Source organism: Pan troglodytes, chromosome 19 (assembly GCF_028858775.2).
Source record: "Pan troglodytes isolate AG18354 chromosome 19, NHGRI_mPanTro3-v2.0_pri, whole genome shotgun sequence".
In the NCBI taxonomy this organism is placed as follows: Eukaryota; Metazoa; Chordata; class Mammalia; order Primates; family Hominidae; genus Pan; species Pan troglodytes.
In genome coordinates this window covers 70,100,030-70,125,941 of record NC_072417.2, presented here as the reverse complement: position 1 = coordinate 70,125,941, position 25,912 = coordinate 70,100,030, and the positions used below count along the sequence as shown (strand labels likewise).

Here is a 25,912-nt window from a genome sequence, read left to right as displayed (position 1 = left end):
AATTAAAAATCTGAAACATTTCTGGTTCCAAACATCTCAGATAAGGGGTACTCAACCTGTAACAGTGCTTGCTCTAAGACTTTCTAATTTTTTTTCTTTTAGTCAATATTGAAGGTACTCAGATCCTGAGAGCCATAAATAATGCCCTCTCCCTCTGTGCCCTGCTGCCTTGTTTGTTCTCCCTTTAGATTAAGTCTATTTGTTTATTTATTTATTTATTTATTTATTTACTTTTTGAGACAGAGTCTCACTCTGTCACCCAAGCTTTCAGGCTCAATCAATCCTGCCACCTCACTCAGCCTCCAGAGCAGCTGAGACCACAGGCAGGCGCCACCGTGCCCAGTTGATTTTTGTTCTTTTTTGAGACAGAGTCTCACTCTGTTGCCCAGGCTGGAGTGCAGTGGCGCTATCTCGCCAGCTGGATGCAATGGCACTATCTTGGCTCACTGCAACCTCTGCCTCCCAGATTCAAGCGATTCTCCTGCCTCAGCCTCCTGAGTAGCTGGGATTACAGGTGCCCACCAACATGCCCAGCTAATTTTTGTATTTTTAGTAAAGATAGGGTTTCTCCATGTTAGCCAAGCTGGTCTCATACTCCTGACCTCAGGTGATCCACCTGCCTTCGCCTCCCAAAATGCTGGGATTACAGGTGTCAGCCACCATACCCGGCCTACATTAAGTGTCTTTTGAGAGTGGGCTGCTTTCTCTGGCTTCTTAAAGGAAGCTACTGTCTCTTCTCCTCACTACTCATTCATTTTCTCCAGTCTTTCCAATCTGGCTTCTGAGCTTGCCACCTCACCAAAATATCTCACCAACGCAGGTGCCAAGGACATCGGTGTAAGCACATCATCACTCACGTTCCAGCCCTTCCCCTGAGTTCTCACTTGGCACTGCGGGCCCCTCCCTGCTTTGAGGATGCCACGCATCCCTGGTCTCCCTTATCACTTATCTGGCTGCTCCTTTCTCAGTCTCATTTGTAGGCTCTTCTTCTGCCTTCTGTTCTATAGGCAATTCAAACTCAGCTTGTGCAAATTCCCTCCATCCCAAACCACAATGCTGGAGCAGAAACCTGCAAGCCACCCTTCAGTTCTTTTCTACCCCAAATGATTACCAAGTCCTGCCAATTTTCCCTTCTTTACACTTCACCAAATCCATCTACTTTCCTCCTTTCTGGATTTACCTGACAGCCTCATTGACTGGTCTTTGGCCCCAGGCTTGCCCCATGCCCTCTACTGCTAGAATGGTATTTCTTGGACAAATCTGTTAATTTCACTCCTTTGCTTAAAACCCCTGCTTGGTGCCCTACTGTCTGAACTCCTTAGAGTGGTATGAAAATTCCCCCTCTGCAGCCACCTCCCTCCAGTGTCCATTCCAAGTCCTCGCTGTCTGAGGCTCCTGTGGACCTTGTATTCACTGCTCTCCATGCTCCCCACCTCCTCCTCTTTCCTTAAATCACTCCTACGCATCACATGGGGCACAATCTTCCAGATCTGCATGCCTGGGCAGGGCACCCTTCCCTGGGCCAAGCCAGCTGTTGACAGTCTCCTTGCCTGTCTGTCTCTAGACCACAAGCTCCTTGAGGACAGGGACTGGGCACCACTCACCCTTGTGCTCGCAGTGTCTAGTGCTAATAGCGGAATTTTGTTAGGAAACTCAAAACACTCCCAAGCCCTAAGTATTTCTTTTTTAATTTTTCTTTCTTTTTTTTTTTTTGAGACAGGGTCTCGCTCTGTCACCCAGGCTGGAGTGCAGTGGCATGATCTTGGCTCACTATAGCTTCTAACTTTCAGGCTCAATCAATCTGCCCACCTCACTCAGCCTCCTGAGCAGCTGAGAACACAGGCATGCGCCACCGCGCCCGGTTGATTTTTGTTCTTTTTTGAGACAGAGTCTCACTCTGTTGCCCAGGCTGGAGTGCAGTGGTGCTATCTCGGCTCACTGCAGCCTCCACCTCCCGGGTTCAAGTGATTCTCGTGCTTCAGCCTCCCAAGTAGCTGGGATTACAGACATGTGCTACCACACCTGGTAAATTTTTGTAGAGACAGGGTTTCGCCACGTTGCCAAGGCTGGTCTTGAACTCTTGAGCTCAAGTGATCCACCCGTCTCAGCCTCCCAAAGTGCTGGGATTGCAGGCATGAGCCTCTGTGCCTGGCCTAATTTTCATATTTTTTGTAGAGACAAGGTTTCTCCATGTGGCCCAGGCTGGTCTCAAACTCCTGGGCTCCAGCAGTCCACCTGCCTTGGTCTCCCAAAGTGCTGAGATTACAGGCATGAGCCACTGCACCTGGCCCTCGGGCCCTTGTACTTCCTACAAGACCCACCTGGGCAGTGGACAGAGGCATAATAACCGCCTGTGGCTTCCCTCTCAGGATGATTTTTAAGTCTGGAACAAAAGCTCTTTCTTACCATGTGACCAGCTTTCAGAATCCAATAGAAAGCAAGGTTCTTGTAGGACTTGACAAAAGCAGATGTTTCCAAAGATTTAGGGTCACTGTACAGGGCCTTCCACTTCAGCTGACTGAATTTAGGCAGTTCTGGCCACTTCAGTTTCCGCACCCAGGCCTCCTGACCTGGTGAGAAGGACAAAGAGAAAGGCCTGGCATTAACAGCTGGGTAGAGTAGGAAAAAAGTCTAGGTCCTAAAAGTTGGTGCTTCCCAAACTGCAATATGCATGAAACTCACTCAGGATCTTGTTAAAATGCAAATTCTGATTCAGAAGATCAGGGTAGGGCCTGAGCATCTGCATTTCTGACTCCCAGTGAAACCTAGGCTGCTGGGAGAAACCTAACAGCTGCAAAGCCTGACTGATTTTGCCTCTGCATCTCTCACTGCCATCTGCTCTTTAGGAAGGGAACTGGGGACCTCTGGAGGCAGACAGGCCTGTGAGGAGGACTGAGAGATGTCGTGAATGAGATAGTGATAAGGATCACCTGGGATGTTCATCGAGAAATGCAGCAGCTTTCCAAATTGTCCTTGGTGTCTCTTGTTTACCCATCACAAAAATATTCAATCCTTCTGGTTCACGAGGCGTGTCACATCCATCAGACCTTGTGCCTCAATTAGCCTGCCAGTTCAGAGAACCTGTCTCTGAGCCTCCACCAGGCCCTATTTAATTTGGAAGTGAGCAAATTAAACAGGTGGTAGGTGATAGGGCAGGAGTCAGGATTCCACAAAGACCATTTCCCCTGGGTCTTCAGGGTTACAGTCGTTAGGGTTTAGTTTTAATTCACTCTGCAGTGGTCAACATCGACTGTGATGTTGCACAAAAATGAGGCTCTCCCTTAATTAAATAGCGCATTTGCCCAATAACCAGGAAAATGTCTTTCTAAGTTTTGTGGTAGAGAAAGGTGGTGTTCTTTTCTTTAATCATACCTAAGGGCCCCCAAACCCAGGTAGGCCCAGGCTTCTGAGGGGTCAAAGCCACGTGCAGCTCCCCACTCTTTGAATAATCAAGGTCGGGGTAGACGGATGTAATGGGAAATGGCCTTCCACCTGGCATTTCAACATCACCCACCGCAAGACTGACATGTCCAAGGCCAGTTCCCTTCCAGTTGAACCCATAAAACTGCCTCTAGGTGCCTCTCAGAGTCAATTCCTACCCATGGTATCTACGATGAGATCCAGCTGTCCATTATACACGGTCACGTTGATCCCTGCCTCCAGCAACTCGTCCACAATGCTAATGACTGGCTTCATGAAGTCCTCCGCCATGTTCACAAAGACGTTGGCAGCCTGGCCTGCACATGGGGAAGGAGAAAGAGGGAGTAGCTTGGAATCTGCCAAAACAGGAGGTACCTTTCAGCCCAGAGCATCTTGGGCTCCAGCACCGAACAACGACTGAATGCACAGATGCTTCACAAACAGGGATGAACCAGCCCAGAAATTTGTGCCGACTGGTCAGGTGTAAGGCACACATAAATAGCACATGTGGTCCATTCTCTTGAGAGCTTGTGATGACGGCAGGCACCATTTTTAATGAGGAATTGACACCTGGAATAGGCTACTGTCCAAGGAAACAGGGAGGGAGAGGCCCAGGAAATACTCATTAGGCTGGTACACTCAGGGAATAAATTGTGCTTTGGGCCAATGTCAGTTTTCCTGTTTTTTTGAGTAACACCAGGGCCAAGTTTCAAGTCCTGAACAGGTAGGCCTACCTTATAATAAACCAGATCAAACCTAAACCAATTCAGAGCTGGCCCTCAGGAAAGCCAAATGAATAACAAGCCCCAGGCAAGAGAGGAGCTAGTACTCTTGCTAGCTCCTGCCCATCAGCATTATCCTAACACTGAACGACAGCAATAAGAGTGGCAGCCACCATTATTTGCTAGTCACTGCCAAGGAGGCATCTGACAAGCAACATCCCATTTTCTTCTTCATTACCTTGGGAGATAAGAAGTCTTTTTTTAAAAAAATTTAATTTTTATTTATTTATTTACTTATTTGAGACAGAGTCTCACCCTGTCACCCAGGCTGGAGTGCGGGGGCACAATCTCAGCTCACTGCAGCCTCTACCTCCCAGGTTTAAGCGATCCTCCCACCTCAGCCTCCCAAGTAGCTGAGACTACAGATGCATACTACCATGCCCAGCTCTTTTTTTTTTTTTTTAGACAGAGTTTCACTCTTATTGCCCAGGCTGGAGTGCAATGGCACAATCTTGGCTCACCGCAATCTCTGCCTCTCGGGTTCAAGCGATTCCCCCACCTCAGCCTCCCAAGTAGCTGGGATTACAGGCATGCGCCACCCCACCCGGCTAATTTTGTATTTTTAGTAGAGACAGGGTTTCTCCATGTTGGCCAGGCTGGTCTCGAACTCCCGACCTCAGGTGATCCACCCACCTTGGCCTCCCAAAATGCTGGGATTACAGGCGTGAGCCACCACACCCGGCCACACCCAGCTCTTTTCATTTGAGCTAATTTTTCTTCATGTCTAAAATTCTCCCAGCACTCAGGGGTAATGAAAAAACCAGGGATGGAATGAGCCCTCTGGTGACTGCAGGTTGGGAGAGGAGGGCCCATGTCCCCTGAGAAAGCTCCCAGCAGCAGCAAATCGTAGGCTCCCAGCAGCAGCCGCAGGACCACTGACCCCATATCCTTGGGGTATCTTGAACACACATGAAACAAAACCCTCTTAGGCTTAGAGTGTTTTCCCTTCAGAAACCTGAGATCTCTGCTTGCTCAAGGCCTCCCTATAGGACTAAAGTAGGAACTTAACCAAGATTTCTACCTGGCCCTGGTCTCTAAGGATTTCATTATTTCCTCACCATGGCCTTGAGACCAGAACGCAGTAATGCCCGGCCATATCCAGCATCAGGATGCCTGGGGAGGTCAGCAAGAGAGAGCTGGTCAAAATCTGCCCAAGCACCTGGGCGTGTCTGACATCCTGCAAGGACCTTTGGCGCGAAATCTCATCTGCAACCAACTGTGGCCTTGGATGTAGCTTTTTTATCTTAATTTTTTATTATGGAAAATTTCAAATGGATAGAAAGGAGAAGCATACAATGCTCCGATGTACCCATACCAGGCTTCAACAATTATTAACTCACAACCAATTACACATTATTTCCCTCCCCACTCAGCTCCCTACCAACTCCTTATTTTGAACCAATTTTGATGTCTTTTTTTTCCCCTTTTTAAGAAACAGGGTTTCTCTCTGTTGCCCAGGCTGGAGAGCAGTGGCACAATCATAGCTCACTGTAGCCTCAAACTCCTGGGTTCAAGCAATCCTCCCACCTCAGCCTCCCAAGTAGTTAGAACTATATGCCACATGCCACCATGCCCAGCTAATTTTTCTATTTTTTTAAAGAGATGGGGTTTTACTATGTTGCTTAATTGTGGCCTCAAGCAATCCTCTCAACTCAGTCTCCCACAGTGGTGGGATTATAGGTGTGAGCCACTGCATCCAGCCCTGACAAGTCATTTACTGTCTCTGTATCCATTTGCTCACCTACAAAACATGGATAGTAATATTGTTTACCTATAACCTATCATCACCAACAACAAAACCCACCCTACAAATTCAGGTCTCTGAATTTGCACCTCTTTTCTCCCCATAACTGTACAAACGGCACTTAATTAGGTCGTATAAGTACCTCCCCAGGATTGATCCTCAGGAATAATTTTGAGCTTCTTTCTGATGGGGCCATTCATGAGCTGGCTTAAGGCATCTCGTTGTAGGTGTCTCACGTGGCGCTGACAAAGACAAACTAAAACCAAACTGGTAGATAGTGAGTCAAAGGGCTGGAAGTAAGGCCAAGAGGACATCTTTTTTTTTTTTTTTTTTTTTTTTTTTTGAGACAGAATCTCTCTCTGTCGCCAGGCTGGAGTGCAGTGGCACGATCTCGGCTCACTGAAACCTCCACCTCCTGGGTTCAAGCGATTCTCCTGCCTCAGCCTCCCAAGTAGCTGGAACTACAGGCACCTGCCACCATGCCCAGCTCATTTTTGTATTTTTAGTAGAGACAGGGTTTCACCATGTTGGCCAGGATGGTCTCGATCTCTTGTCCTCATGATCCACCCGCCTCAGCCTCCCAAAATGCTGGGATTACAGGTGTGAGCCACCACGCCCGGCCATGAGGACATCTTTACCAAGCTGCTGGGGATGCTGCACAGCAAGAGGGAGGGTTTCAGATTCAGCTGGAAAAGGAAAAGCGTCACCTTGATTCACCCCCCAGCGGGAGGAAGGAAGTCAGAAACACATTGAAAGTGGAGAGGCTTTATTATTAGGTTGGTGCAAAAGTAACTGCGGTTTTTGCCATTAAAAGTAATGGCAAAATTTCTCAAATTCAGTGGCACTTTGGCCTGGGCAACAGAGTGAAACCTTATCTCTTAAAAAAAAAAAAAGGAAAAATAGATTTGTCAAAATTGGTTCAAAATAAGGGGTTGGTAGGGAACTGGGTGGGAAGGGAAATAATGCTTCATTAGTTGTGAGTTAATAATTCTTGAAACCTGTCAAAAACCGCAGTTACTTTTGCACCAACCTAATAGTATTGATTATACATTCTATAGACTTGGAGGCCATTGGGATTCTCCAGAACGGCCAAAGAGAATCATCTAGAAAGTGGAACCTAGGGTATCCTGCAGCCTTTACATGCTTCTTGGTTGGCTGAAAGATGACTAAATTCAGCCTTGAACTGATGTTGTAATTTGGGGTACGGAAGCTGGTTTCTAAACTTCAAAAACATCATGCTATGTGACAGAAGCCAGTGCAAAAGACTAACTATTGTGCGATTGTATTTATATAAAATGTTCAGAAAAGGAAAATCTAGAGAGACAGAAGGCAAATGAGTGGTTGCCTGTGGCTGGGAGTGGGAATGAGAACTGTCTGCAAGTAGACACGTGGGATCTCCTTGGGGTGATGGAAATGCTCCATAACTGGATTGTAGTGATGACTGCACAACTCTGGGAATATACTGAAAACCACTTACAGTGAGTTAATTTTATGGTATGCAAATTATATGTTAATAAAGTTTTTTTTTTTTTTTATAAACAGGTTTCTTTTTGCATGGAGGCTGAGGCAGGGACTTTAATAACTTCAAGGTTCACTCACCTAGGTGGCTCTGTGTGAATTCTAGACTCGACTCCATTGTAGACGTGGGAGTGCTTTTAGTTAAGATGTTATAGAAGTTCACCCCATCTGTGTTCTGAAATATAAAGGTTTATTTGGCTGTTTGTTTCATTTTCCTATCATCAAAGCTGCCAAACAGAAAGATACATGGCTCTTTATCTTATCCAAGGACAGGTTTAATTTTGTATATCTGCTTGGATCAGAAAGAAATACAGCTTTGGCTGGGCCTGGTGGCTCATGCCTGTAATCCCAGCACTTCGGGAGGCTGAGGTGGGTGGATCACTTGAGCCCAGGAGTTCGAGACCAGCCTGGTCAACATGGTGAAACCCCTCTCTACTGAAAACACAAAAATCAGCCGGGTGTGGTGGTGCTCACCTGTAGTCCCAACTACTCTGGAGGCTGAGGCATGAGAATCACTTGAACCCAGGAGGCAGAGGTTGCAGTGAGCCGAGATCGGGCCACTGCACTACAGTGTGGGTGACAGAGCCAGACTTGGTCTCAAAAAAAAATAAAAAAGAAAGGAAAGAGGCTGGGTGCGGTGGCTCACGCCTATAATCCCAGCACTTTGGGAGGCTGAGGTGGGTGGATCACCTAAGGTCAGGAGTTCAAGACCAGCCTGGGCAACACGGTGAAACCCCTTCTCTACTAAAAATACAAAAATTAGTTGGGTGCGGTGGTGCGTGCCAATTATCTCAGCTACTCAGGAGGCTGAGGCAGGGGAATCACTTGAGCCCAGGAGGCAGAGGTTGCAGTGAGCCAAGACTGTGCCATTGCACTCCAGCCTGGGCGAGTGTCTCAAAAATAAATAAATAAATAAATAAATAAATAAATAAAGGAAAAAAGAAAAAAATAAAAAATAAAATAAAGAAAGAAATGCAGCTCTGAAGTCTCAGAAACCAGCTGTGTCAGCCCACTCTCCCTGGAGTGGTGAGCATCTCATATGAGCAGTGATCAGGCCCTGCAGGGAAAAAACCAAGGGCCTAGGTGTTAATTTACAGGGAGAACAGAGCTGCAGAGGGGCCTACACTCCCAAGTCCTTAGCCTACGCATTCTTTCCTTCTGGCTCTCTGGAGTCAGAATGTTGCTTGGCAAGGGTCCCAATAAGGGAATGTGTTTTCACACTCACCTCTGCAAGACAGTCTTTTTTTTTTTTTTTTTTAATAGAATCCATACATTTAGTGAAGGACAAGCAAGTCTTGCAGGCCTGGGTGGCTTTCTGACTCTGTAAGGAGCCACTACATCACTGCTCAGACCCAAGAGATTTACTATCCAGCATGCAATCATTTGCAGATATGTGGGGAGCCTCAGTGTAGACTCCAAGTTTGACAACACCAACCATGGGCCCTGTACCCACCAGAAAAAGCCAAGCAGGCTCGCCTCTGAGTGTTTCCCCTTTTTACCTGTTCAATGATCATTTCTGCTTTCCCCCACAGCTCTGTGGCCTCTCTGTAGAGCCCCTTATTTACGGCATTCAGTACTTGCTCTGCAACCTTAGACACCTCTGCCAGACCTTTGTCTTCGAGAAGAGACTGGAATGCAAACCAAGAGCAAAAAGACCCACTTTACTTGGGAACATCAATCTGGTATTGCTGCAGTTAGGGAGGGGTAGGAGAAAGAGGGGAAGGAAGGAGAACGGGAGCTTACATATCAAAGTGTATTGTTACAAGCCACATGTTTATTGGATGAAACACAGCAAATTGTTAAGTAGGTATTCACCGTGATCTTTCAACATTTCTGCATATTTGAAAATTTTTGTAATAAAAATTTAGGGCATTGGAAAAATGTGTTTCTTATATCTGGAAAAAAGTGATGTGTGCTGATTTTCTTTCAATTTGTCCCCGAGGCGAGCTCTTGCTTTGGGTCTCCAACTCTATATGGATGACTAGTCCCTAAAAAGCAGTGTCAACCACATAGGCAAACTCATCCAGCATCTCTTTTCCTGGGGTCACAGCCAGAAGAGATCTGCTGGGCTGTTTGCCCAGAGGGTGCAGATGTGTATCTACTTACCATGCTGTATAGGTAAGGTCCCCAGGAGAGCACCGAATCTAAAGGAAACCACATATGTACAAATCAAGTATGTTATACCTCTGTCTTTCCAAAGACAAACCTACTGTCTTCTCTCTAAAGAAGAAAGAGACAGAAGCAAGAAACCCGGTGGCTTTGGATTGGAAGGCTCCTCAATTCACCTGTACCCATGCAGGAGGCGGGCTGATGTCTCAGTGTCTGGAAGGTGGGATAAGGGTGTGGGGGCCTTTCTGTTGACTCTTAAGACTCATGGCACATTAATTTGGCCTGATACTGGTCCAGCAAGTGAGTCATTGCTGATGACAGCATCCCCACAGGCAGGCTGTAGGTATGCAGGTGGAGGCTCTTATCTGTGGACCTCTAGGCCTTTTGACAGCTTAAAATATTTCCCCACCCTCACATTTCTGCTCTACATCTTATTTGCTCCCCCAGTTTGGAGATATTAGCTTCTGCCAAGGAGCTAAATAAGGAAGATGACTAATGAGTTTGCAACAATGCAAATGGCTATATTGCCAATTAGCTTATTCCCATCCCATAAACATATTGAGAATTTACTAAGGGTCTAGAGGCAGCAAAAGCTTAAGATATAAATGTGAGTAACATAATGCCTGTCCTCAAAGAGAATAGTAGTTGACCTTGGTTTAGACAAGCTCACAACTATTAAATACTGTATCACTAGGTAAGACAAGTGCTATTGAAAGACACGCCAACAAAGAATCAAGGACCTCAACTTATAAAGCACATTTGAGTATGTCTCTCCTTAGCTTAAAAGTATTCAATGGCTCCTTAAGGCAAAGTGTCTCAAAGTAGGTTTCAAGTAGTCTTAGTTCTGCAGGAACTAAGTCCATGTTGCCCAGTCTGGTCTCGAACTTTTGGGCTCAAGCAATCTGCTCGCTTTGGTCTCCCAAAGTGCTGGGATTACAGATGTGAGCCACCACGCCTGGCCTGGACTGGTATTCTTTTAGAGTCCACTCTGAGAAATGCAAGCACACCAGGACTTCTGTGGCCTAGCTGTTAATCACCTCCCGGGCTTAACCTTCAAACTTGTTTCTTAGTTTCTTGAAACACAGGATTGGCTGCAGTTCTCCAATGCATCCCACTTCCTGTTTGATCTGGGCCAGAGACTGGTAAACTTTCTGTAAAGGGACAGATAGTAAATAATTTTGGCCCTGTAGGCCAGCCTATCTCGGTTGCAACTACTCAACTCTGTTCTTACAGCCTCCAAACAGCCATAGACAGTAAATTAACTTTTACCGGCTAGGTGCAGTGGCTCACGCCTGTAGTCCCAGCACTTTGGGAGGCCGAGGCGGGCAGATCACCTGAGGTCAGGAGTTGGAGACCAGCCTGGCCAACATGGTGAAACCCCATCTCTACTAAAAATACCAAAAACATTAGCCAGGCGTAGTGGTGGGCACCTGTAATCCCAGCTATTCAGGAGGCTGAGACAGGAGAATTGCTTAAACCTGGGAGGCGGAGGTTGCAGTGAGCCGAGATCACGCCATTGCACTCCAGTCTGGGCAACAAGAGCAAAACTCCATCTCAAAACAAACAAACAAAAACAAACAAACAACAAAAACTTATTTACCAGAGCAGGCGGCAGGGCAGACTTGACTCATGGGCCCTTGTTTACCAATCTTTGAAGTAGGCCTGCATTGTTCAATAGAACTTTCTACAGTAATGGAAGTGTTCTGTATCTGTACAGTCCAAAATGCTAGCTAATAGCCACATGTGTCTATGGAGCACTTGGGTGTGGAGAGTGCCCCTGAAAAAATGAAATTGTACTTAAAAATTATAATTAAATTTATATAGTCACATGTGGCAAGTGGTTACCATACTGACATGGTCACATGGGCTTAGTGACAGTGCAGATCAAGACCTTCTTGAAGATCAGGAGCATATCTGTGTATCTTTTCCTAGCACCTAGAACAGTATCTACTACCTAGCAAGCAATTAACAATTGTTCATGGAAATTTACAATACTTCTCCCTCAAAAACCAATGTTTCTGGGATAGAGGGGCAATACTTAAAGTGGATCTGGAAGGATGGATTACGATCCAGACAAACAGATTCATAAGGTAAAGTGGGTCACGGCAAGGAGAAAAAGGTAGATTCCAAACACAATGAATAGCACTTGCAAAAGCCAGGAAGCGAAAGGTACCGATCTTGGAGAGACAGTGTAGCAAGGTGGTTAGGTTGCTTGGATTCCAGTACCTGCCGCCTGGATTTGAATCCCAGTTCTACCATTTAGCTAGGTGACTCTAAGAAAGTTGCTTAACCTCTCTAAGTCTCAGTTTCATCATTTACAAAATTAGGATAACGATAGCATCCATCCCATGGAGTTGTTGTAAGGATTACATGAAGTTAGCACATGTAAAGTACTTAGTGCTACTGTGAAACTGAGGAGACCCCATGAGGAAGTGAGACGGCCAGCATCATAATTTTGAGTCACAAACAACTCTTATCTGTGTTCCCAGTGAGGATGCTCAGTTATGAAACAGCACACCTCTGGGTTGCAAGACCTGATGGAGACTTTGTCTTGCCATCAACATGAACAAAAGAGCAGTATCTGACAAGAAACTCTCATGCTTCTGACCTAAGCTTCTGCAGTTTTATGATGTCCTACGAGATCCATCCAGGAAGGAAAAACAGATAAACGAATAGCAGCCCTCCTCTTCATGCTGACTCAGTTTTATGCTACTTCAGTCCTACCCTGCAGATGGCAAACATGAGGGCAAGAAATACCATTCCAAGTCGTAATGGTTATTGGGAATATGGCTCTGTAACAAGCAAATCCCTATCTTTTAGGGGTAAATATTACCTTTTATAAATGATTATTTTTAAAAAACTGAGCCATAATCACAAATCACAAGTGTACCTTCAGAAGAGTTTTGATGAATGCATATGCCCGTGTAACCACCCCCTGCAATCAGGATATATTTCCCTCATGTCCCTTTCCTGCTTATTTCCCTCCTTTGCCCCTAGGCAGCCTCTCTTCTGATTTCTAACTCAATAGTTTGGTTTTGCCTGGGGAAATCACGTTTTGTTAGGTTAGAACAATGGTTCTCAATCAGGGATGGTTTTGTTCCCCAGGGAGACATTTCTGGTTGTCACACTGGAGTGGTGCTACTAGCATCTCCTGAGTAGAGGCCAAGGATGCTGCTGATAATATCCTACAATGCACTGGACAGCCTCCCACAAAAAGAACTATATGACCCACAATGTCAATAGTGCTGAGAAACCCTGTGTTAGAGTGAACGCCACCAGGATGATTGTTTCAGATGTCTGGGGCCACACCCTGGGTGTCTGCAACATAAACAACTCTTATTTATGCTCGCAACACGGATGTTCAATTACAAAACTGCACACCTCTGAGTTGCAAGACCAGACGATAATCCTGTCTTGCCATCAATATGCGTAGCAGACGGGAATTTTACCCCAAACGCTTATGTCAGCATCAGGGAAGTAGAGGGGGAAGGATGACAAAACAGATTTGCCTTTGTACTGAGCCGCACAGACCTGGATTTGAATCCTGGCTAGGCCACTCATCCTATGTGGCAGATAGCATATTTCATGACCTCTCTGAGTCTTCAGAATGCCTCCAATTGTAAAATTTGATCCTTTTGTTGTGATAATTAAATTAAGAAAACTCAGTTCAGCCCTTAGTGGTCCATGGTAGGCACTCTGTCTCTATATTTCTTGGATGTAGCAAACACTTTCTCTAAGGGCCCAGAACATTCTGCTGCTTAGCTCTTTGATCTGGACAACACAGCCCAAAGTCCCAGGAAAGGATGGGCAAAAGGGGAGTGAAAAAATGCCTGAAAATGCCATACTTACCAACAGGGGAGATCCAGGAATCACCCAAGGCAACCCCCGCAAAGTTGCACTTGATGGTCCCTCGCTGAATGGCCTGAAAGAGGAAACAAGAAACGTCCTCAGGCCAGGTGCAGTGGCTCACGCAGTAATCCCAACACTTTGGGAAGCTTAGGCAGGAGGATCGCTTGAGCCTAGGAATACAAGACCAGCCTAGGCAATGTAGTGAGACCCCCATCTCTACAAAAAGTTAAAAAATCAGTGGGACATGGTGGTATGTGCCTTATAGTCCCAGATACCCAGGATGCTGAGGTCAGAGGATCACTTGACCCCAGGAGGTCGAGGCTAGCCTGGGCAGCATGGCAAAACCCCATCTCTACAAAAAAATACAAAAATTAGCCAGGCACGGTAGTGCTTGTCTGTAGTCCCAGTTACTCGGGAGGCTGAGGCAGGAGGATCACTTGAGCCCAGGAGGCAGAGGCTGGAGTGAGCCATGATCATGCTACTGTACTCCAGCCTCTAGCCTGGGCAACACAGCAAGATCCTGTCTCAAAAAAAAAAAGTCTGAATATTTGAGATGAAAATTTACAGAAATAGAAAGTTGAGAACTACTGATTGAAGAAAGCAGGCTGAAACCAGTATGTGTAATATGATCTCATTCAGCTAAACAATTCTATATAAATGTGCACAAAAATATTTAGAAAGCTGTATACCCAGATGCTAACTATAGTGATCTCCATCAGGTGGGAAGGTGAAGTTTTCATTTTTAATTTATGCTTGTTATAGTTTCCAATATTCTATAATGTACATATGCTGCTTCTGTAAGTTTTTTTAATAAATTAAAAAAAAAAACCCTTATTTAAGCTCACTGATATTCAAACATAGGAGATAGAAGGAAATGTGAAAGTCTTTTACTTTGTCTCATTTGTGCCCTCACACTCACCAACTGACTGCAGTTAAGTGTGTCATGTATCCTTCTAACCCTTTTGTTTGCCGTCACAGCATACAAATCTATCTCCACATATGGAAGTGTTTTTGACTTACAAACAAGGTTATCTCATATCGTTCCACAACTAAATACCCAAAGGACAACTTTCCACACTCAGTATATATAGCTCTCTGTATTCTTTCTTTTTTCTTTCTTGTAGAGACAGGGGTCTCACTATGTTGTCCAGGCTGGTCTCTAACTCCTGATCTCAAGCAATCCTCCTACCTCAGCCTCCCAAAGTGCTAAGATCCATTCTTTTTTTTCTTGAGAAAGAGTCTCGCTCTGTCACCCAGACTAGAGGCGCAATCTCAGCTCACTGCAACCTCTGCTCCCTGGGTTCAAGCAGTTCTCCTGCCTCAGCCTCCCTAGTAGCTGGGATTACAGGCATGCACTATCATGCCCAGCTAATTTTTGTATTTTTAGTAGAGATGGGGTTTCACCATGTTGGCTAGGCTGCTCTCCAACTCCTAACCTCAAGCGATCCGCCGGCCTCGGCCTCCCAAAGTGCTGGGATTACAGGCGTGAGCCACCATGCCTGCCTGGATCCATTCTTTATGCTGGCTGCAAAGGGTCTCATCTTGGAAAGATATACCTACTTTATTTAAGCAATCCTCTACTGACGGCCAACCAGCTGTTTTCAGTTTATAAACATTATAAACAATGGCATAATAAACATTCTCTGACATATACATATGTATAAGTATTCCCATAGGACAAAATTATTGGGTGAAATGACACATATCTTTAAAAAATTGACATTGTCAAATTGTCCTTTTAAATTTAATTTGTATTCCCATCAAAAGTGCACGACAGCACTTATTTCCCTGACTTCTTACCAAAACTGGGTGTTATCAGTCTTTTAAATATTTACAAATCTCATGGACTTGGCTTACTAATAAAAGCTGAAGATTTTTCTTATGTCTAAAGGCTGTTTATATTTCTTCTATAAATTGCTTGTCCACATTTTTCTACTAGGACATTGGTTTTGGTTTTTGTTTTCGTTTTTTTCCTGAGACACAGTCTTGTTCTGTCACCCAGGCTGGAGTGCAGTGCCATGATCACAGCTCACTGCAGCTTCAACTCCTTGAGCTCAAGCGATCCTCCCACCTCTTCCTCCCAGGTAGCTGGGATTACAGCCAGGAGCCACTGTGCCCAGCTTATCATTTTTTTTTTTTTTGTAGAAACAGGGTGTCGCTATGTTGCCCAGGCTGGTCTGGAACTCCTGGTCACAAGCAGTCCTCCTGCCTGGGCTTCCCAAAGTGCTGGGATTATAGGCGTGGGCCACTGCATTCTGTCCTAATTTTTATTTTTATGTTTAGATTTTAATCCATCCAGAATTAATATTTTATACAAGGCAAGAATATAAGTTTTCTATTTTCCAAAGTGATAGGTATTTGTCTCCATTATTTTTATTTTTTTGTTTAGATTTTAATCCATCGAGAATTAATATTTTATACAAGGCAAGAATACAAGTTTTCTATTTTCCAAAGTGATAGGTATTTGTCTCCATAACATTTATTGACATTATATCCATGCCCCAATGATTTGAAATGTTATCTTATATTTATATATGATCATATATATTTACATAAAATAAAATACAAATATATGATACACATACATATATATGTGTGTGTTTCTGGATTCTGTATCCTGTTGCAATTAGCCTATTTGTCTATTGCTATGTTAGTACCACATTCTTTTACTCACTCATGCTTTATATCTTGTTCCAGATCTAGCAGGGCAATCTTCACTCTTCTTTTAAAAACTTTTTATGGTTATTACTACAGATTTAATCGTACTCTGCATGTACATGGCCCTATTCAAAGTATATTTAATATCACGTGAGTATATAAAAGTAACATAATTGATTTTCTGTCCAAAACCATAACAACAAAGTTATTTTCCATTACCTTATAAAGCTCTAGACCAATGCCAGCTGCCATTTTTCCTCCATAGGACTCTGAGAAAATGTAGAATGGAACTGTCTAGCAAGAAAAGGAATTTACACAGAATTAACTACCTTGATTGCTTTTTGAGTCACATAAATTAATTTCAAATTTCTATTGCACGTAATGGCCAGAAAAAACAAATCTGCTTTGTCTTCCTCCCCCACCACTCCATATCTGATTATTGTGTCTGATTAGAATGCTCACTCCAAGGTCATTCTTTCAAGTTAAATATCAACTTTAGAGATGACAGAAACAAAAGTCCACAACCCAATCTTGGGAATTAAAGTTTTCTCTGAAATCAGCTAGGCATTAAACTCTGGAGGCAGTTCAGGTTTATGCTGATGGATGTAGAGTTGCTATTGCCAGCCCTTTACTTAGCTGTTCCTGAGTCTTTGCTTACCTGGAATTCTTTGTGGCAATTGAAGAAGGTCTTCAGGAGAACCATCATGTCTGAAGCCACCATAGCCAGGTCCTTGGCATAGGCACCACTACCATTCACATAACTGAACCCAGTGCCCACGGGATTATCCACAAATAGGAGACTGGCAGCCTGGAGCTATGTACCACAGAGGAAAACGAAATGTTGCAATCAGACATTTGGTCACCAATCATCTTTGGATCATTTTCTACTAGCTCAGCAAAACCCACACATGTGAGGATACCAGCGTGGTGATGATATCCCTGTTGCTAAAAGAGATTTTTAAAAATAAGGGACAGGAACATAGAAAAAAAAACAAAAACAAAGAAAGGCCAACCGCCCCCCCCCCCCACCGCAAAAAAAAAAGGGAGAGGCAGGAAGGAAAGATTAACACACACGGGGATCAAATAATCTGGGCTGTTGCTTTTCATACAATACAAATGTACTAAATGTAATAAACTAGCGCAGAAAGAAGCATGCATAGACAGTCTATGCACTAACTCGAAGAAGCCAGAGGACACTCAAAGTCTGGACACACATCAGTTTTCTTGGAAATGCATCAAATTTCCACATTGTCCTGGCTTCTCTGTACACTGCAAGAGCAGAATTTATTCTAACACCTTTTCCAAAGAGGTTGAAAGTTATAAAATTTACATATAAAAGATCCTGAATAATGACACAGTCCAGCCATGTCCCTTGCTGATGAGGAAATTAAAGCCCAGAAAGAGCCCAGAATGTGCCTAAGGTCACAAGATCGGACAGGCAGTGGCAGCATCAGGACTGGGACCATGGTCCTCACTCATATGGCCCTTTTAGTTCTAGGAGGCTTGGGGACAATGCGGGTGGGGAGTGGAGGTAGGGGATGACTCTACAACCACTCCTGGAAGTGAGACTTCTGTTGGAACCAAGCACAGGAAAGGCCCAGGCCAAGAGGACAGCATGTACAAAGACCCTGAGGCAAGAGTAGGAAGCACTTAAGAAAGACCAGAGGCCGGGCACGGTGGCTCGCGCCTGTAATCCCAGCACTTTGGGAGGCTGAGGTGGGAGGATCACGAGGTCAGGAGATCGAGACCATCCTGGCTAACACGGTGACATCCCATCTCTACTAAAAATACAAAAAATTAGCCAGGCGCAGTGGCGGGCGCCTGTAGTCCCAGCTACTCAGGAGGCTGAGGCAAGAGAATGGTGTGAACCCGGGAGGCGGAGCTTGCAGCGAGCCGAGATAGCGCCACTGCACTCTGGCCTGGGCGAAAGAGCGAGACTCTGTCTCAAAAACAAAAAAAAACAGAAAAAAAAAAACAAAGAAAGACCAGAAAGCGGCCGGGCACAGTGGCTCACACCTGTAATCCCAGCACTTTGGGAAGCTGAGGCAGGTGGATCACGAGGTCAAGAGTTTAAGACCAGCCTGACCAGCATGGTAAAACCCCGTCTCTCCCCAAAATACAAAAATTAGCCGGGTGTGGTGGCACATGCCTATAATCCCAGCTACTCAGGAGGCTGAGGCAGGAGAATCGCTTGAACCCAGGAGGCAGAGGTTGCAGTGAGCTGAGATCGTGCCACTGCACTCTAGCCTAGGTGATGGAGGGAGATTCCATTTCAAAAAAAAAAAAAAAAAAGACCAGAAAGCTTAGCTTCTAATGCGAGAGGGAGGCTGGAGGAGGAGCACTGAGGAAAGTGGAGAACATTCATAGCAATAGGTGCAGCCGGGAGAGCCGGAGCACAGAGAGAGGAACAGCCACAAGCCCTGAGTGGGGCCCACGCTGTGCAGCAGCCCAAGGGTGGGTGTGCAGTTCTGCCCATGGGCAGCCTGGGCATCAGGGCTAAGCAGGTGGACAGTGGGAGTGACCCAAGGCTGGGTTTGGCAAGGCTGTAAAGGGAGAAGGATATGGGAGTTGACCACAGAGGGGTGAGGGAAGGAAGAGACGATAAGAATGAGGGGGAGGTGTGAGAAGGGCAGCAAGAGAGACATTGAAAGGGGAAGTCAAGATACAAGTAGGAGGAGAGGAGAGAGAGAAAAGGACTGGGGACTGTGGCTGGAGGGTGCAACCATGGTGTCTGAGACCGCGGAGATGGCCAGCGTGCATAACACAGGGTCCCAGGTGTCTGCTGTAGTAAGTTTTTGAAGGCAGCTGGAGAGAGGGGTTGTTTTGGAGAAGGCGAGGCAGACTGGTGCAAGATAAGCTGTCCTGAGAAATGGGAGAGAAGCTAGGCCAGAGATGAAGCCTGCGGACAAGTGCCTATGGCCTCAGTAGTCACAGGAAAAGGAAAAGGACAGCGAGGGATTGCTACATTTGTGGCCCCTCCCAGAGTTGGGCAGGGCCTCTGAGAGGCCACGGGGCAACGTTTAGCTCAGGACTGTCCTCACTGTACCCAGGTGGTTTTCCGTGGTTTGAGATCACTGTCAAGGGGCCCAATTTCCTCAAAGTTTCCAAATCCAGTGCTGGAACCGCCTGGACCGCCCTGTGGAAGAGAGAAGAAACAAACAAAAATTTTAGTCAGATCTTAGTCTTTACAATGAATGACCACATTTGCTACAGATGGTTTATGAGTTAGTGACGGCTGGGTCAATTTGCACAAAAGACACAATTTCTCCAGTGAACCAGGGACTTCCACATTAGCAAAGCTCCCCTAGTAACTGCTGAGGTTTTTCTCTGAAAGGAGCAGAGCTGAGCTAAGAGGTCCTCAATGGAATGTTCCTGACTCCTGATTTTTTCTTTTCTTTTCTTTTCAGACAGAGTCTAACTTTGTCACCCAGGTTGGAGTGCAGTGGTGCAATCTCGGCTCACCACAGCTTCTACCTCTGGGGTTCAAGTGATCCTCCCGCCTCAGCCCTCTCAAGTAGTTGGAACTATAGGCGCACACCACCATGCCCAGCCCGGCTAATTTTTGTATTTTTTATAGAGGTGAGGTTTCACCATGTTGCCCAGGCTGGTCTCGAACTCCTGGGCTCAAGCAATCCTCCCGCCTCAGCCTCCCAAAGTGCTGGGATTACAGGTGTGAGCCATCACACCCAGCTGCCTCCTGATTTTCTGAGCTGGAGACTTGGCCTGCCGTAGGCCTTGCTGACCTGAAGGAGCTCTAACAGGACTAGACACTGGGCCTTCTGACTCTTCCTCCATCACCCTCTCCCCAGGAGATGGGAGACTCTTCAGAGTCCCTGTGGATTGATAAGGGACCCAGACTTAGAAGCAGTTTGATCAAGCAGATTCTGGGGATATAATGCAGCAGTTTCTAAAGTCCCAGGGCAGGGAGAGTTTGATACTGTGAGCATCCATGGGAGAGGGAAAGGCAGGATTCTGAACCACAGCTCGGTGTTGGGGGCAGTTCTATGGGCTCTGAGGGCTTCAGAGAAAAAAGAAACTAAGAGGCAAATAGGACAGGTTGGGTGGGCTTTCTAATTGAGACAAGAGGAGGCCCTTTGGGAGGTGGTCAGGGGAAAAGATGGTCAGTGCTTTTTCTGGACAAATCCAGGGGCCAATTGAGGTGGGGAGTCTATGAGGAGGGCCCTGTCAGCTGAGGCGAGGGAAAGGGCAGAGGACCTAGAATAAAAGGATATGGCCTCTCTGTGCACTAGCAGGATGGGTAGGAAAGGGAGATATGAAAAGATGAAATGGGGACCGGGCACGGTGGCTCACGCCTGTAATCCCAGCACTTTGGGAAGCCAAGGCAGGCAGATCACTTGAAGTCAGGAGTTCGAGAGGAGTTCAAGTCCTCCCTGGCCAACATGCTGAAACCTTGCGTCTACTAAGAACAGGAAATTAGCCGGGTGTGGTGGCGCGCGCCTGTAGTCCCAGCTACTCACGAGAATCACTTGAACCCAAAAAGTGGAGGTTGCAGTGAGCCGAGACTGCGCCACTGCACTCCAGCCTGGGTGACAGAGCGAGACCTCATCTCAAAAAAGAAAAAGAAAAAAAAGATGAAAGGGAATACCTTGGGCAAAACAAAAGCCAGGGCAATTTGTGTAGGGAAATCTAAAGAAAAAAAAAAGACAAGATAGAGTCAGGGCTAAAGGGTAACTAGCAACAGCAAGAGGGCCCCAAAAGGGAAAGACTTTACAACACTAATGTTTTGAACCTGGACCAACCTAACTCTGATAAAATTGGAAGGCTATACATCCCCCTGATCATATGCCCTTTGTATCTTAAGATTTCCTAAGCAGTAAAAAGTTCACAAACCAGATGAAGATGTTAACCGCAGTCCTATTAAAAATAACAGAAGTAAGGGTGCAACTCAAACGTCCCCCAAATAGGGGAACAGGTTAGGCAACCATACCACATCTACTGCATGGAATGCTACACTGCCACTTAGAATCATGAACTATGAAAAATGATGTGGCAACATTGAAAAATATTTATAATGCAATATGCAATAAATTAAAGCCAGGGATCTACCCTCCAATGAAAGCTGGGTTCCTTTTTCCTAATGGACTTATTAGGATGTGGTAGGATCAAAGCAAAAGGAGAAAAGCTGGAAATCCTAGAGGTTGGGTCTTTGTGGGAGAAATCTCAGTTCTCCTCTGCTTCTGGTAAGCCAGGGAGACAGCAGAAGATGACCTCTCCCTCTCCTCTCTCCTCATTCCCCTCTCCTCAAAAGGCAATGAGATGCTGGCTGGAGGAAGCCTCTGTTCTACATGAATATATCCTATTGTAAAACCTCTTTTTTGTCTAGAACTTTGGGATAGGGTGCTAGCATGGCCCAGGGCTATCCAGAAACTCTGAGACACAGTCAGTGTGTCAGTGGACCAAGTGAAACGCTTCGAAGACTTGAAAGTGTCCCTAACATACTTTGCTAACCCACTCAGAAGACATGACTTCGATTCTCAAAGATTCCCCCGAGAGAAGTCAGCACCATGTCCTCAGTAGGCTGCTAAAATAGATCTCCTTTTCATCTAAATTAGTTATTTCTTCTGTAAGCATAATCTTTCCTCTTCTCTCTTGGGTCTCTGGGTAAGTGAAGAGCAATTTATTCTCTTCAGTTGATAAACTTCAAAGGAGAAGCCTCAGCCTCAGCACTTGTGCTTTTGTCTGCTTTGTCTCCCCTTTGTAAGCTTTCATTTGGGGGTAAAAAAAAAAAAAGAAAAGTTCTGCTGATGAACAAAAAGTTTGAAAACCACCAAAATCTCCCAGATTAGACAGCCAAGGCCCAGAGGAGGAAGTATCTTGCCATGGCTCTAAGTGGCAGGTAGGCACTGAAAACCCGAGGCCCCTGACGGCAGGCCTGAGCTTGTCCACGGCCTGGCTCTCCCTGCCAATTGTGCCGCACCTTTGTCTCCAGCCACCGGAGGTGAACAGGGCTCCCCAGGCTGACATACAAGGGTTCTTTTTCTGCATTATCATCATATCCGCACCTGGGGCTGAGCCTCAGCTCTAGCCCTCAGAGGTGGCACAAGTGATAATTCCAAAAGAGAAAGGCCCCTCCCTGAAAACTGCTCATTTTCACTCTATCTCACCAGAAAGTCTGCATCGACCATCCTGGGAGGCAAAACCCAGGTGGTGGGAGGCTGCTTATAAATACCAGCGTTGTTGGAAGACGTCCCAGTAGCATCCTATGGAGGTGAGCACCAGGGCCCCTATTTACTGATGAGGGGCCCAGGGCTCCACCTGGGCCATGCCTACATTTTCCAGAGGCAAGACCATGTTCCTTAATTCCTCCCTGGTGGGTGGTCTTCCCGGTGGGGGTGGGCCATCTCTGGACAGATATTTCAGAAATGCCAGACAAGAGCCTCTGCCTATCCCTACAAATCTTTCAACCAGCTCCCTGCCTTCCATCCTACAATCAGAGCTCAAGGTTAAAATGCAAACATACTCAGGGAAAGGGGGAAGGCGCAACAGTCACACGAAGGTGCAGAAGGCTTGTAGCAGTCCCTTCAAAAGTTCAGCTTTTCTGGGGGTAAGAAGTTAGGGTTCAGGAAAGGATTGTATGGAGAGGAAGGGAGGGTCAGGCTACCTCAGGTCTTTGCTTTGGAACCTTCCATAACACTTTCTTTTCTTTTTTCTTTTTTCTTTTGAGATAGGGTCTTGCTCTGTCGCCCAGGCTGGAGCGCAGTGGCACGATCTCAGCTCACTGCTACCTCCGCCTCCCGGGTCCAAGCAATTCTCATGCCTCAACCATCTGAGTAGCTTGGATTATAGGTATGTGCTACCATGCCTGGATAATTTTTGTATTAAATATTTTTAGTAGAGACAGCGTTTCACTATGTCGGCCAGCCTGGTCTCGAACTCCTGGCCTCATATGATCCACCCACCTCGGCCTCCCAAAGTTCTGGGATTACAGGCATGAGCCACTGTGCCCGGCCTCAAAACACTTTCTATCACTATGTATTCAAATGTATCATCAGGAGTTTTCAGTGAGCCTTCTTGTGACCATCTGGAAATATAAAGAGACTCTGGCAAAAGGCTAGAACCCCCTCGCCCTCTGATTTAGCCTCCTTGGCTATACCATTGCCTCAGCCTACCTCAGAAGCACGCCAAACCCCCAGGTCACACTGCTGGACCAAATCGGCCCTTCACTGCTGAGACATCAGCCCAAAAAGCAAGCAAAGAGCCACACAGAGGAGACTTGGCTTTGACCTCAGGCCAGGCTGGGAAGCTACTTTACCTGAAGCCACATGACCAGGGGCAGTTCTGAGAAGTTCTTGCAGGAGTTGGTGGCATAATAGAGCCACCAGAACATGTAGGCATCCTTGCGGACCATCACATAATCCCACACTTCCTTGCCCTCCTCTGTGGGCCAGTCAATGACAGCTCCTGAAACAGAAGTTCAATTTCACTCTCCAGAAGAGTGCCTAATGTACAGGTAAATTCCAAGCCTGGTAGAGACAGCCATGCTAGGCTAGAGATGATTTGTTTTATAGTTTGGCAATTTATCCACCCCAATACATTGCAGGAATAAGGAAAAAACCTCGGCTATGAAAAAAGAAACCAAACTTAACAGCGGCATAGGAGGCCAGGGGCTTTCACTTTTTCCTCTACACTTTTCTGTAATGTTTGGATTTTTAACAATAAATATGAAACACTTTTTTTTTTTTTTTTTTTTGATACGAAGTCTCGCTCTTGTTGCCCAGGCTGGAATGCAATGGCGCAATCTCGGCTCACCGCAACCTCCGCCTTCTGGGTTCAAGCGATTCTCCTGACTCAGTCTTCCAAGTAGCTGGGATTACAGGCATGCACCACCACGCCTGGCTAATTTTGTATTTTTAGTAGAGATGGGGTTTCTCCACGTTGGTCAGGCTGGTCTCGCACTCCTGACCTCAGGCGATCTGCCCGCCTAGGCCTACCAAAGTGCTGGGATTACAGGAAATACTTTTATAATTCTGTAAAAACAAGAGAGATTTACATTTTGAGTAAAAAAGTAAAAATCTCAGAATGCAATATACTGGTTTTTATATCGTATTTAATATATGAGTAAGACACCAGGCTTGGTGGCTCACTCCTGTAATCCCAACACTTTGGAAGGCCAAGACAGGCTGATAGCTTGTGCATAGGAGTTCCAAACCAGTCTAAGCAACATAGCAACACCCCATCTCTACAAAAAATGCAAAAATTAGCTGGGCATTGTGGCATACGCCTGTGGTCCCAGCTACTCAGGAGACAGAGGTAGGAGAATCGCTTGAGCCCAGTAGGTTGAGGCTGCAGTGAGCTGTGATCACACCAGTGCACTCCAGCCTAGGTGACAGAGGGAGACCCTATCTCAAAAAAACAAAAAACCAACCAACCAAACAAACAAAAAACATGAGTGAAGAGACATCACAAATTAGCAGGGCTGAGAATATTCAATATACAGTAATGGAGCAACAATTACCTTTTTTGGAGAAAAAAAGAGAAATTTAGGTCCTCTCAACACTATAAACGAAATAAGTTCCATGAGGATCAAGCAATTAAATTTTAAACTTTAAACATTAAAAAAATACAAAAATATAGTTAAATATACTTCTAATGTCTGGATGAGGAAAGAATCTAAGCAAACCCCAGAGACTGTACAAAAGAAACAATGATGGAGGTGAGAACAGAAACTTGTTATATTTCTATACAACAAAATTTCTGTAAATCAAAAATAAAAAGGCAAACAGCAAAGAAAGAGCTACAACAAATATGAAAAAGGGCAATTTTCCTAACTCATGTAGATGATTTTTTTAAACTGAACGATATATATCTGTGTATATGTGTTTAATATACGTATCCTATAATCCCCTAACTCCAATTTTCCTTACTTAACTTTTCTAGCATCCACAAAATATGTTTTAGAAAAGAGTAGGCTAAATACATTTTCTTTGTCACTTTTTGCTAACGTAACAATTTCCAAGTTATAGCATCTTTTTTTTTTTCCTCCAAAACCACTCTGGGAAAAAAAAAAGTAGAGGGGCTGATGTTAAAAGATGATGGGAGGGATCCCCTCGGTGACTGGAGTTTTCTGCCTTCTATTTCCTCCCTTCTCAAATTTCAAGCCCCATTGGTCAGTAAAAGAACACTGGTCCCAACAGCTAAAGAGACAGGAGTAGAAAGGAAGACAATGAGACAAAGTCTTGTAAATAAGAAAGACCCAGGGTGGTGGCCTGTGTCTGCAGTCCCGGCTACTTGGGATGCTGAAGCAGGAAGATCACTTGAGTCAGGCAGTTCCAGACCAGCCTGGGCAACATAGTGAGACCCTGACTCAAAACAAAACAACAATGAAGATTAAGAAAACCAGAAAGTGTCCTGAGGAGCAAAACAGATGACTAAAACATTACAGACTTAGCTATAAGGTTCTATATAAAGTAACACACGATTATATTGTCCTTGACAATAACAGATAAGGCTGCGCTCCCTTGAGAATGACAGATAAGGCGCAGGTCCCTTTTGACCTAATCCCAGGCACTTCTCCCTTGCCTGGCAGTGACTACTGGTAAAATTGGCAGAGCTACTTATTTTACAAAATCTCCCAGACACTCGCCTAAGGGCCAGATGATCCCCATTTTAGAAAAGGAAAACAAAACTGTTCAACAACTTGCCTAAGGCCACAAGGCAAGCTTGTGGCCAGTTCCAATTCTCAGTGCTTGCTTCAGACTAGGAGAGGTTTTGCTGAAAATCAATTTGCAAGTCATCCTATTAAACACAAATCTGTTTTTTGCCAAAAAAGATCGCTGTGGGGGAAGATGTTATCTTGTTTGTTTTGATCAAG

General features: G+C 45.4%; 1 protein-coding gene across 2 annotated transcripts in view; it reads right to left on the bottom strand.

Annotated features, from left to right (window-relative positions):
• SCPEP1 (serine carboxypeptidase 1) overlaps positions 1 to 25,912 on the bottom strand; it is a 28,780-nt gene that overhangs the window by 2,197 nt on the left and 671 nt on the right. Inside the window, exons 2-12 of one of the 2 annotated variants that reach the window (XM_001172174.7) lie at positions 23,354 to 23,502; positions 19,127 to 19,216; positions 16,739 to 16,894; positions 16,300 to 16,374; positions 13,423 to 13,495; positions 9,571 to 9,608; positions 8,964 to 9,092; positions 7,546 to 7,639; positions 6,089 to 6,202; positions 3,600 to 3,737; positions 2,407 to 2,570 (exon numbers count right to left, since the gene is read on the bottom strand). In XM_001172174.7, the coding sequence (XP_001172174.2) occupies positions 2,407 to 2,570; positions 3,600 to 3,737; positions 6,089 to 6,202; positions 7,546 to 7,639; positions 8,964 to 9,092; positions 9,571 to 9,608; positions 13,423 to 13,495; positions 16,300 to 16,374; positions 16,739 to 16,894; positions 19,127 to 19,216; positions 23,354 to 23,502 (1,220 nt within the window). The remainder of the gene's footprint in view (positions 1 to 2,406; positions 2,571 to 3,599; positions 3,738 to 6,088; positions 6,203 to 7,545; positions 7,640 to 8,963; positions 9,093 to 9,570; positions 9,609 to 13,422; positions 13,496 to 16,299; positions 16,375 to 16,738; positions 16,895 to 19,126; positions 19,217 to 23,353; positions 23,503 to 25,912) is intronic. The other variant, XM_016932613.4, reaches the window with a different exon arrangement.